General features: G+C 43.6%; 1 protein-coding gene across 5 annotated transcripts in view; it reads right to left on the reverse strand.

Annotated features, from left to right (window-relative positions):
• The window catches only part of RGS6 (regulator of G protein signaling 6), a gene marked incomplete at both ends in the record, with an annotated part of 285,460 nt that overhangs the window by 68,263 nt on the left and 203,283 nt on the right, over positions 1 to 13,914 (reverse strand). For all 5 annotated transcript variants that reach the window (XM_082485571.1, XM_082485570.1, XM_082485574.1 and 2 more), the window contains 3 exons: positions 825 to 876; positions 4,355 to 4,461; positions 5,850 to 5,900. In XM_082485571.1, coding sequence (XP_082341697.1) covers positions 825 to 876; positions 4,355 to 4,461; positions 5,850 to 5,900 — 210 coding nt within the window. The remainder of the gene's footprint in view (positions 1 to 824; positions 877 to 4,354; positions 4,462 to 5,849; positions 5,901 to 13,914) is intronic.

Genomic DNA, 13,914 nt, shown 5'->3' on the forward strand with positions numbered 1-13,914 from the left:
AGATTATGAGATATTTCAAAAGAAGCACTTCCAGAAGCTCCTGTTTTATGAGCTCACACATGGATCCACTTCCTCTTCCAATGCCACACCAGGATGCAACAATTGATTTTATCATTTAACTGTGAAAGAAGTGCAGTTCTGGACCAGACAGCAACATTGCATGCAGACAGCTAAAGATAACAACACTGACATATTTTCTTTATGTATTGTCACTGTCTGCAGGCACTCACATGTTTAACACACCATGTTGCAGTTTATTAGCTCATAAACCACGCTTAGTCTTCTCTTTTTTACCAGCTGTCAGCTGGTAATCTCAAAAAAATGGGAAAAAGAAGTCTGATGTCATATATCAGAGAACTTTAACTACGGGTTGCCATCAGTTATATACTGGTTTATTGATCAGCCAGATGAGTGCCCAGATGAGGTAACTTTTTATTGATCAACATATCAGATTCAGCTACAGATCAGAGTATGTTCTCCCACAAAAGCAATACTGGTATAATTTAAGATTCCCAAGGAGCAATATTCTGCTTGCCATAAATCCTGCCAAAATGAACAGAGCTATGGGAGAATGAAGGTAACGGTAGGTAAAACTCTGGCCCCGCTGAACTCAATGGCTACAGCTCTGTGGGCTTGAGATACCCTGGGATTTCATGTCACGTATTTGAGATGGGCACAAATCTGCTTCTGATGCTGCAGTCTGGCAAAAAACTCCGCTGATGAAGGGTTTAGATGGCCAACAGCCATTATTTTACAGGCATTTTTTCTTCCATTGCAAACTTTATGTACTTTTTATTTCTACAATGAAATAATTATACTCTCACCATAATCTGTGTTTTCTGGTTCCCAGCAGTTTGAAGGCCAAAAGTACGGTGCCTAAGAAACAACATAGACATTTTTGTAATTTAAGAGATGACAAACGATTCAGATGCAGAAAAACATTACAAGTACAAAAAGAATCACCACAATGACTTCAGCCAGGCGTTCGACACGGTCTCCCACAGCATCCTCATAGGGAAGCTTAGGAAGAGTGGGTTAGATGAATGGACAGGAAGGTGGATAGAAAACTGGTTGCAAGACAGAGCTCAGAGGGTTGTGGTTAGGGGCGCAGAGTCTAGTTGGAGGTCAGTGATGAGTGGTGTTCTCCAGGGGTCAGTACTGGGTCCAGTCCTGTTCAATATATTCATCAACGACTTGGATGAGGGGATAGAGTGCACCCTCAGCAAGTTTGCTGATGATACAAAGCTGGGAGGGGTGGCTGACACACCAGAAGGCTGTGCTGCCATCCAGCATGACCTGGACACGCTGGAGATTTGGGCGGAGAGGAATCTTATGAAATTCCATAAGGGCAAGTGTAGGGTGCTGCACCTGGGGAGGAATAACCCCATGCAGCAGTACAGGTTGGGGGCTGACCTGCTGGAGAGCAGCTCTGTAGAAAGAGACCTGGGAGTCCTGGTGGACAACAGGATGACCATGAGCCAGCAATGTGCCCTGGTGGCCAAGAAGGCCAATGGCATCCTGGGCTGCATCAAGAAGAGTGTGGCCAGCAGGTCGAGGGAGGTCATCCTCCCCCTCTACTCTGCCCTGGTGAGGCCGCACCTGGAGTACTGTGTCCAGTTCTGGGCTCCCCAGCTCAAGAAGGACAGGGAACTGCTGGAGAGGGTGCAGCATAGGGCTACCAAGATGATTAGGGGACTGGAATACCTCTCTTATGAAGAAAGACTGAGGGAATTGGGTCTCCTTAGTCTGGAAAAAAGACGGTTGAGGGGGGACCTGATCAATGCTTATAAATACTTAAAGGGTGGATGCCAGGAGGATGGGGCCAGGCTCTTTTCAGTGGTGCCGAGTGACAGGACAAGAGGTAACAGGCACAAACTTGAGTATAGGAAGTTCCACTTAAACATGAGGAGGAACTTCTTTACCTTGAGGGTGGCAGAGCACTGGAACAGGCTGCCCAGGGAGGTGGTGGAGTCTCCATCTCTGGAGACATTCAAAACCCACCTGGACGCGTTCCTGTGCAACCTGCTCTAAAGTGGCCCTGCTCTGGCAGGGGGGTTGGACTAGATGATCTCCAGAGGTCCCTTCCAACCCTATGATTCTATGAAATTCTACGTCCCATTCTCTGCCCTCAGGGGCAACACTGCCACAGATCTCAGTAAAAGGAAGGAAGCTTTTCCAGGAAGGTATCACCTTTAACATTCCTCACTGCAGGCAAATAGAGATGCTGTAATACACGCATCTCTTGAGGACGACGTCCAGTATCCTGATGACATTTTAGGTACTGTTGCCATCTCATCTGAACATGGACCTCTTACCCTCTATCACGAGTACATCCTGTTTCCCCAGGAATTCATAGGCACCTGGAATCTTTTTTTTTTTTTTTTTTTTTTTTTTAATAGGAGCATGAGAAACCTCATGGCCTTTTATATATGCTACACACCACTTGCTTTTTTGGAGCAGCTACCAGTGTGCTTGGCAACCTACAAAACAATTTACTTTTTAAATGTAACAGATGGCAGAGGTCAAAACTCAGCTGATTAGAGTAATTCGGAAAGCAGAAGTCCTGCTAAGCTTACGGCTTTTGTTTTCTCTCCAGGTCTGCATATTGCAGTTGCTACAATTAATTACAAGATATTACCTACATGTACCTGTATTTCAGTTTCAACATGAATGAAAAATAATGTCCCTGTGATCACACAAATTACAAAATGCAGTTTTGTGTTACTGACGTAATGCCACAAACAGGCACAGGACGTTACACGCACAAAGACTATTCCTTGCACCAAAGTACAGTGAGAAACCATGGAGGGATCACACAATACAGGGTTCAATGCTCCTCACTGATATATATCTTATGAACTTCACAAGATGATCAGCTTCTGTTAAAGGAGGCACTGATGTTGAAGTAGAAAGTGGCAAGAAGAGATTAATGGAAAAGAAAAATTATTCTATCAAGTTATTTTTGCAAAAAAACAGCTGAGGAGAACTGTTGCAGGAAATGACCACAGGCAAAGAATAAGCAAAAGTTGTAGGAAAAGATAAGGGAAAGCAGAGAAAAGTCAATAAGCGGTCAAGACAATCTGATGATGTGGTTTACACAGGCTTAAAAATAACAAAAAAAATTAAATTATACTCTGCTTTTGAAATCTAGTTCCTGAGAGCCGCATAGGACAACTTCTTATTGTGTCATTCTTTTAAAATAGAAAGAAATGCAACCAAATGGGCAATCAGTATTACCCCTGCTTCTGTCAAGTCTTGCATGACAGGAGGAAGAGGGCTTTCAGAAAAGTAAGAACTGTCACAAAAAAAAATAATCTTAGACTGAATGATGCCAGTTAACCAGAAGGTGGGGAGAGATAAGGGGAGGTCTGTGATCTTCTGGGCTTCTTTGTTCAACATGCGATTGGTCTCATGTGATAACACAACACCACATTAGCTGTAGGACAGTGAGCATGAGCAGCAGCAACATCAGATGCAAAGAGGAGAACGGGCTTTTCAAATAAAAACTAAATAAGGGAAAACAAATGTAAGGGAGGAACGGGAGGGTGAAGAGAAGAGAGGTCACAGGAAAGATAAGGGTGCTGCCTGGGATCGTGTAACAGAAAAACACAAATTCAGCCAGCAGGATTAGGCAGTAGGACTCCAGGTTTGCACTTATTGCTTCTTTTAGTTATACAACCTGTCCAAAAGGATTTGTTGCAGCACAAACACTCAAGTTATCTCGAAGGCTGACAGCAGCAGTTTTTGGGAAGGGCATGGAACACAAGTGCAGGATGCTTTAAAAATTCAACACATCTGGAGGCACAGGGACACTGAGGGACAGAGATGTCCCAGCTTAGGTGACTGCCAAGGTTATAAATCCTCTGTAAAAGAGCCAAAGCCTGAAGCTTGCCCCCTCCCACACCAATCTGTAACCAAGAGAGGATAAAAATTCCAATTTTCTGCTATGCCAGAGCTTGAATGTCCAACTCCAAAGTTTGCCCTGGTCTATTTTGCACAGGAGGGTGGCTACCCAATTCTGTGCCAGGATTAGAACCCAAAAGTAATTTTCTTTCTCCTGTACTTGTTCAACTCTGAGTACAACAGCATTGAAATCACATATCAAAAATAATCACAGAACATATCAGTCCATTTATGTAAAAACTGTGGGTCAGAAAGTAGAGAAGAGCAGATCTTTATGAAGTGACTACATAACCTCCTAAGGCCTCTACGAAGACAGCCTCAATCCCTGGCTTCATAGACCTAACGGGTGCTCAGCAGCGGGTGATTTCAGCAGTGCTCAGAGCGGGTGATTTCAGCAGTGTTATTGCAGTGACATTAGAAGGGGCCACAGGAAGGCAGAGGGCTCACCAACCTGGAAACGATAGAACGTCCCATCATCTTTCAGGGTAAGGACGTGATCTGAGATCGGAAAGACATAACCCTGTGCAGCAATAAGACTTCCCAAGTGTATTGCTTCCCCTGTGAAAGAGAAAAAAACAGCAGGGATGTGTCAGGAACACGCGCACTGCACACTCTGCTTTCAGCAGCAGCCCTGGCGACGACTCACGTGAAGATCTGGTGCACATATGCCTCTCTGTACCCACACCGCATCCTGACGCCTTCCCACCAAATCACGCAAAGCAGAAAAGCAGAAATCAGCCTTACGATACAATGAAACACTGCTTAGATGTTAAACCTGCTGGTTTTATGTTTACAAAATGTCACACACCAGTTCAGCTCCAGAGTCTGAAATTCAATTCAAAGCACATTATCCACCACAGGTGTCAGCCGACAAGAAGCCCATTCTATCAGTGAACCCCACTTGCCTCTATCCAATCGGTCAAACCCATGCCACACCAGGTCATTAGCAGCATGTTGATTCATAAAGACAAATCCTAACACTGTAGCATCGCCATTTGTTAGGGGAAACGGTGCTGAGGTAAAGGGGAGCGCGTAGCCAACAACTGCCAGGGCAACCTTCACCACCACAGAGGTACATCTGCACAGATTTTCAACCAATGTCAGCTGTGAAAAGCTGCATCAACTTTCTCAGAGTCGCAAAATACACATCAGCTGCTCGTGCGCCCCCAGGCAGATAATAAAGCTACCGTCTGCAGCTGAAATTCAGATTTGGATCTTGACTGGGCTCATAAGGGATGTGTGTATAGGGATGCCCTGGGTGAGACAACACTGCCTCTCTACCTCTGCTTTCACATGGTGACAGTAGGCAGCAGAAACAAACTGGGAGGTGAGATGCTGGATTTTGTCCCTTTCCAGAAAAGGAAAAAAAAACTTCTGGACCTGCAGATTTTTTCTTCCTCTTTTCCCAATAGTTCTTAACTGTGCCAAAGCAATTTTGGTTTCTCTGAAGAGTGAACTATTTGAACTGGACACATCACTGATCACTGTTTATGGCTGATTATCCATTTATCTATTTGCTGTGATAAATTAGCAGCCATCAACTGATCTCATGATGGTGTCTGTGTCATCCTTAGCGAGTGTGTCCTGTCAGTCACGGCTACCTTTCTCCACGTCATGAAAACCCGTCACTTCCTTTCCCTGCTTAATCACACACATCCACCAACTTTCTTTCTCAGCCTGGGAACAACCCTAAAATCAATCAGGTTTTCTTGGGTAGCAACCACCTCACAGACAGGCTCAGACTCCTACAAAGTGTTTTCTGTGTGTTGCAGTGTAAGGCATTAGACTTAATTAAGATGTTGATTCTCTTTCCTTCCTTCTTCCCTCCCAATGCTTAAATCAAGCTTGTTGTTCTACTGGCATTTTAGACCGCAGCAAAATAGTATCTGCTGTCTAATGGCACACACCATACAGGTGGAGTTCCTCCCCAGCTGTGGTCACCTTACCTGGATCCTCAATGCTGAGGTTCTTCATAAGCCACTGCACAATATCAGCACCTTAAAAAAGCAAAGAAAGCATTAAAGACTGAGACCACAGGGTTTAAGAGCCCTAGAAAGAGATAACATTGAGACAGATACAATAGAGCTGACATGAATTTTATCCTGTTTTCCTTTCTATCTCCACTGAGGTTTCAGCATGTTTTTCCTTCTTGTGCCACGCCATAAATACATAGTTATTGACAGGTATGAAGTCCCAAGAAGGATTCTGTGTGATAGGAGCCTCGATATACTTTAAGTCAGATATTACTGTAATAGTTCCATGTAACTTTTTCTCTCCCGGTTGCCTCTCTCTCACCTCAGCATACAGGGAGTTACGTTTCTGCAGGCACTAGCTAGCAAGGAGACGAAGGAGCACCTACTGGCACCTTACACCTGTAATGTCAGAGGCAATAATCTAAAAGTACAGAACTGAGTTATCAGTCAAAAAAGGACAGAGGAAAGTCTTGCATATATCAAAGACAAGCAGTGTCTTGCATAAGGAAATGGGATTCATTGTGCCTCTAATCAAGCCACTGTTGAGCTGTCACCTGCTAGTGAGCACACCGGCAGCATGGTGGCCAGGAGGAGAGAAGCGAGTCTTTAAAGCCCGTCAGGTAGTTTAATAGGTTTTCAGGGCCCATCAAGTAGTACAAAGCCTGTTGCTATTCTTATAAACAGCGTAAAGATCTCTAGGATCAATCCTCTCATGTATACGACCTCTCAGTTGCTCACATGGAAACCACAGAAGTGGAAAACTTGTCACTGTTCGGGAGCAGCTGAGGCCTTTTATCAAAATACGACATGACAGGGCAGAAAAATTTAGTTAAACCCCATACTCAGAAAGTTAAGCTTAAAATGAAACATAATGGTGTGTACAAGTCAGCTAACGTGACTTGTCCAAAGTCAAAAGCAATCTGCAAAGGCACTTGGAGGCAATTTAGCAAGTCCATGCCAAGTTATGGCAGCTTGCAGCACAACCGAACGATGCCATGTCTGGACGCAGACCTAACACCAAGCCCTTCCCAGCACACAGTCAATTTGTTGAGAAATATTTGCATTCACCTACAGTAGGCTAATAGCCCCGGTAGTACTTATTGCTATGCTTTGTGATAAACCAGTTGAAGATAGCATACAAAAAAGGAACCGATCAACTGCACGGTTCAGGCTTACTAAACAAACCCTGGAGGATCTTATTTGCATGGAGCACTTCTGAGTTCAGACATGGTGGGTGCTTCAAGAAACAGCATAACCCACACGATGCCTGTGCCGCAAGAGGTCTGAAAAACATTTTGCTTTCCACAGGCCCAGAGCATCTCCACACCCTCAACAAACTTTAAATACAAGGAAGGCCAGGAGTCACAAGTATGATGTGCCACAGAGAGAGGGACAACAGGCACCGCTAGCGTCCTGGGTTGCCTGCAATATCTTCAGGTCTGAGTCACTTTCCCACACAGGTGAAATTCCCATTAGAAATGTGGGTTCTACCCCACGCAGAAGGGGATGGTGGCTCCTGCTCCCCCTGACAATGCAAGTTGACCCACGACTCCACAAGGAGCACCAGTAAACCCTCTTCAGTCAGGGTTCAGCAGCAAGCAGGAACACAGACCTAACCTCCCTCCTCCCCCACCCAAGGCAACTGAAACAACTTACTTATCCCCTGCAGGCAATCAATAGAGCTCCTAAAGATCAGGGAAGCATCTGCTTTCGCTTAAATACTGGGCAAACAGATGTGACCAACAAGCAGCAGCTGGGCATTGTCTTAATCTGCCTTGTAGGTATCAACAAACCAGATACGAGAGCACCGATCTCAGAAGCTTGTATTCTCAAGTTCTACAGTCACTCTCCATACCTCCCAACTCCACCAAAGACTTTGGATTGAGAGTTGACTGCAGGACAGAACTCAGAGGGTTGTGATCAGCGGCACAGAGTCTAGTTGGAGGCCTGTAACCAGTGGTGTCCCCCAGGGGCCAATACTTGGTCCAATTTTGTTTAATATATTCATTAATGACCTGGATGAGGGGACAGAGTGTATCCTCAGCAAGTTTGCTGATGATACCAAACTGGGTGGGGTGGCTGACACCCCAGAGGGCCGTGCTGCCATCCAGCGTGACCTGGACAGGCTGAAGAGCTGGGCAGAGAAGAACCTAATGAGGTTCAACAAAAGCAAGTGCAAGGTCCTGCACCTGGGGAGGAAGAATGCAAAGCACCAGTATAGGTTAGGGGTGGACCTGCTGGGAAGTAGCTCTGAGGAGAAGGATCTGGGGGACCTAGTAGACAGTAAATTATCCATGGCCCAGCAATGTGCCCTTGTTGCCAAAAAGGCCAATGGAATCCTGGGCTGCATAGGGAAGAGTGTGGCCAGGAGGTCGAGGGAGGTCATTCTCCCCCTCTACTCTGCACTGGTGAGGCCACAACTGGAATACCGTGTCCAGTTTTGGGCTTCCCAGTTCAAAAGGGACAGGGAACTGCTGGAGCAAGTCCAGCGAAGGGCAACTAAGTTGATTAAGGGCTTGGAGCATCTCCCTTATGAGGAAAGGCTGAGAGAGCTGGGACTCTTTAGCCTGGAGAAGAGAAGGCTGAGGGGAGACCTTGTTATGGCGTACAAGTATCTAAAGGGTGGGTTGAAGGAGGATGAAGCCAGGCTCTTTTCAATGGATCCAAGTGACAGGACGAGGGGCAATGGGCACAAGTTAGAACATAGGAATTCCGTTCAAATACACGGAAACACTTCTTTACGGTGAGGGTGACAGAGCACTGGCACAGGCTGCCCAGGGAGGTTGTGGAGTCCCCTTCTCTGGAGATTTTCAAGACCCGCCTGGATGCAGTCCTGAGTAATGTGCTCTAGGCAATCCTGCTTTAGCAGGGGAGTTGGACTAGATGATCTCTAGAGGTCCCTTCCAACTCTGAAAATTCCGTGATTCCGTGAAGACCAATTTAAATTGCCACTATCCTACTTGGAAAGTTATTCCAACCCCCTTTTTTTCTTTTTCTTTTTTTTTTTTTTCATAGATAGAACTCTTTGTAACCTGCCAGCCTAAGTTTATTAAAATGCAATTTATATGCATTTGATATCATACCTGTATTCTCATTTAACAGAAAGAATTATTCTTCTTCCTTGATAGTTCTTCCTAAGTGTTTCTACAGAGGGCTGACACATTGCCTCTCTATCTCCAATTCTCTAAGCCAACCAAACTCTTTTAGCCTGCACTTAAGATGGCCTTTCCCTCTACTTCACCATTAAACAACTTTTCAAATTTAAGTTCCATTTCTTTGCTCTGGGGTCACCAGAACTGCCGGCAGTACCTCGCAGAACATCAAACCATTGCCTCTGGCAACGGCGCCAGCACTTTCCTGTCTCTACTGAAACCAGCTTGCCACGTGCATCTTAAAAGTCACATTATTTTTTTGAGAATAGTACATTTATTCAGAAAAAGGTGTCTGAGGGATCCAAAACTACCTGTTAGACGAGAACACACCTAGTGCACAGTGCTAGCTGAATAACATATGGGGAAAACGTTCAGAGCCAGTAACTGTTGTTTTGACAAGTTTATTTATAAAATAATCTATTTTTATAAACATGGATGTTCCGTTTTGCCTTTTACAAACCAAAAATATCCTAAAGATAGAACAAACCATTTTGAGGTTAGAAAACCATTCAAGAAGACTCAAACTGAAGTACTTCTGTATTGTTAAGAGACAAAACGAAGCCTCACAAAATGTTGTCTTTGTTCAAACTAAACCAGAATCCTTCTTGGGTTTTCTGTTCATCCCCCAAATGAAAAAGTCCACTATTTCTACTGATTTTGGTCTTAGATTACAGCCTTGCAGCGATCTCTTAGGCATCTTATTGCCAAGTGACATGACGGCTGATATCTGAAAATCATCTAGAGTAGCGCATTGCTTTGCTCAGGGGAGGTGAAGTGCATTCTGCGTGATCCCTCTCCAGATATACAGGAATAGTTAATGCAGGATTGAGTCACACTCCATTTTTTACATGGAATGATCGTGTCCCCAGCTCTATGTCTCTTTTGAGGAATCTATTCAATTTTCGTGATGCTACAATGAAAAATTGAAGTAATGCTGAAAGCTGGTTCTCCTGTCTTTCTTCCCCCTGCTATGAAGATTAAAAAAGAAAGGTTTAAAGGGGCAAGTAAACCAAAGGCATCTACTCAAGCAGAACTCCTGTGATCAGCCACTCCAGAATATAAGCAGCACTTGAGAACAGGGATTTTAATTTGTCTCTGTTAAAAACATGAAGTCATTCCTGAATGTTGCCAAGAGCCTGGAAGATTTTATAGCTGTTCTCCAGTTGTCCTGAGGCAGACAGATTATCTTTCTGCTGAGTTTGCTGAACCATTATTTATCACCTGCCAAGACTGATTACTCACCCTCGGGACAATGACAAGTCTTTCCTTCCTCTGTTAATTACTGTCATCATTAATAGCCATGTCACTAATTAATATTCAATCATAATGAAAACTCTTTACTGCCATCTCCCACACCACCTTCCATTTTTAGGGTTACCCTCACACATTGGCTTTGCCTCTGCTTGCGGCTGCTTCTACCCCTGCAACCTACTTTTGCCCACCTAGAAACACCACTTATGCCCTTCCTCAAATGAGAAAATTCAGATTTAAGACACGGTGAAGACTTGATGAATCTTTTACAAGACGCTACTCTGTCAGACCAAGACAGATTACTTTATCTTTACGTTTTCCAGCAAACTTCATCTTCATGTCTCCTGTAGGTTAAGCCTGATGGAAAGTCCGTGCATAACTCACCTACCCAAAAAGATCTTTTTTGGCTGATTTTCAGATTTTACAGTTCACGAGCTCTTTCAGAGGACACCCAAGGGAAACCCTTGACCCTGACGTGTTTCCACTAAACACTAATAGTGCATTTGAGACCTTCTGAAAACAAACAGTTGGGCGTGTTTTCATAATAGAAAATGTTGCCGGATCTGGGGAGAGGAATGGCTCCCATCTCCTCTGTGCTCCTCTCCATACATCTACATTTCCTCTGAGTCAGTTCAAGGATAGTCAACAGCCTGTGAACATCTATTTCCTCCTCACCTATAATGAAATATATACTTTTGCTTTAGGCTCTTCTTTGAAGCTGAAGAAGATCAAGTTGCTTGATACCAGTTGTATTTTTATGCTCAAACAGATTCACAATGACCATTTATCCAGCTACCAGGTTTAGAGACAGACTAGCAGTTTTACCTTTCTTGCTATTTTCTCCATTTTCCGTTCGGCCTCAGTGATCCCACAATAGTAGCTAGCGTTCTCAGAAGGCCATTGCCTGTCAACATGACAAATGAGTGGCCAGCCATGAAAAGATAAATTAAAAAAAAAGTTCACAAGGTGTGAGGCCATTGGCAAGATGCAGTTAATGAGGTGAGTCACCACCGCTGTATTTGATACCTTTTCTACTCATCCTAAGCTGTTCTACCTCTTCCAGAAAATGCAGGATTTGCTTGGAAAACGTAGAGCCACCTATAATCAGATTGGCCCATCTTCTACGCATGGTGTGAAACGGCAAAGGCAGACAGAATGCTGTGCTCTCCTCCAGCAATTTCTAAAGATGTGCTGCTGGTTCTGGGCAAAGGAGCCAGGACCACCGGGGTCTGCTTGTTGCTCAGTGGACTGGGCACGTCCCTGATGAAGCATACATATGTACAAACACACACAGATATGTACAAAAACAAAAAAATGCAAGAGTATTTCTGAGAGTTCAGCAAACGTGCATCTTTGTGTTTCTTCTTAGCCCTGATAAGACAACTTCAGTTTTTGCTGAGTGTCCTGAGGCGGCCACGCTGGTAAGCACTGCCGAGTGGAGCTCCATGGTGGTTTGACATGGGACACCTTGTGTTACCCAGGTGTGGCACCAGTGACCAAGGACTAAAGTCTCTCTCACTGGAGCTGCTGAGCTGAGTGCTGATCACTGGAGGCCACCCAGCAACTACAGCCAATATGGTGGGATGCTTTGGATCTCAGCTTGTTCACAGCCTCATATAGCACTGACAAATACTAACACTGAAGAAAGTGAAGTCTCAAAAAAAAATTTAAAAATACTGTCTGATCATGTTATGAAAGAATTTCTCATATATACCTCTCTACAGGAACAGACAGAAGATTGCTTGGTTATTTTCTCTGTCTTTTTCCAGTGTTACTGTAACCCTAATATTGCCTTAATGTATTTTAATGACTTAAAAAAACTATTAAACATTGTTGCACAGTAGATTTCACGTATTTTTTTAATTTTTCCAAAGGAATATGAAAAATATGAAACCTTCATCTCCTTCCTAGACCTTATCTACACACTCCATGACACACTCTATGGGCAAACAAGCTATGTGCCTCGCCTCTGTTGTCAGTCATCTCCAAACTCAAGGTTCAGACAGTATTTTGATGAAAGGGTGAAAATGTGTTCTTCTTCCTGTCATTTCACTCTTGAAAACAGATGAACCCATTTTAGCAACAAATTTTCCAAACAATTTGCTCCTGAACTCAGACCAATCTTATAATATTTCTATCAGAGAAGCAAGACTGGAAAAAAAAAAGTCACAAACAGTCAAAATGACTTATAAGAATACATGCATAGGTGCATGAGCAGCCACTCACGCCTTCTACCTTGCCAAACACCGCAATCACACTATTAAATGGAAATAATGTGTATTGGTCCCCCCAAACATCACTGGGGGCTTCGTAAGTCTAGGACAAAAAGGTTAATTGATTATCCACGCTTTTACCACTGGGTTTACAAAAATAAACAAATGAACATCACCTATGATAAAGGGTAAAATAATTTCATACAAAATTTCTCAAGACCTCCCGGACTCCCTGCTACTATTTACTTACAGAGAACCCCCCACTGATTCCCACAGTGATTTCAGCTATGTTGGAAGTGCAGTCTCCGGCCCACAGGAGGGATTTAATGCAAAACGCTGATTTCTTTTTTTTTGGGGGGGGAGGGGGGGATGTGTGTATATATCTAAGTCTCTCCCTAGTATTCTGTTACAAATATTGGGGAAGCACTTTACAGAATTTGCCTACAATAAGCAGATAAATAAATACCAATGCCAAGTAAAAAAAAAAAAAAAAAAATCTCAGCAGTTGACTCAGAAAACGTGGTAATTGCAGCTCTCCTCCATCAGCATGTGGTAATTGCACCACTCAGTGTCAGCAAGGAGCATCATCAAAGCTACAACAGCTTAGAGCTTCTAGCAATAGCAATTTTCCTTTGCATTATATTCACTTTAAATCTTGTTTGTGAATTATTAACAATCAGCAGCAGCAGGAGTGTTACCCCTTTTTGATCAAAGCCACCAAAGTTTCTAAGGAGTCTTTTTGTTCATCGTAACTTTTGAGTGCTTGAATTTACAAGTTACTTTTCTTGTAACAAAACATTTGAAAATATAATACTTTGTGTGAGGAATGACGCTTGGTAGGAAGGTGAAAAGCAGCACATGGAGCTAAGTTGCGCATGAGCATTCCAGGATGACAAAACAATGACAAGGACAGAATATTTGTAAATTTAATGGGTTCAAAATCTCTGATCCTCTGCCTTTTCCTGACAACGGCGCGGGTTATTTATCAGTGTTTGAGCTGATATGACATTCCAACCGTTTCTTCATCCCTCCTCTGTCTCCTTTACTGTTATCTACAGAAAGCTGTTCAGTATGATTGCCCATTTATACCAAATGTCGCTATTTCAGAGATGAGTCCCATATAAATACTAATCATTGGGATTTGTATGTTGCTTTTGAACTTAGGAAGCACACTGTACCTCTCTTGCATGAGTGTCCATTTCTGTATAAGCAAAACCAGCACAGATTTATCAAAAGCCTATTAAGATTAACAACTCTGATGTTTGACTCATGCACATTCTTGTCCCTGACCACCAGGCCCTGAAGCAAAATTAACAGCAAATCTATTCATAAATTCTTTCACAAAAGGGAGTGATGACCCAGACTGGCGGCTGCTCTGCAAGGTGTCGATAGACACTTGTGGTGTTGGGAGAGTGACAGAAG

Source organism: Vanellus vanellus (assembly GCF_965231255.1).
Source record: "Vanellus vanellus genome assembly, chromosome: 6".
Taxonomy (NCBI): domain Eukaryota; kingdom Metazoa; phylum Chordata; class Aves; order Charadriiformes; family Charadriidae; genus Vanellus; species Vanellus vanellus.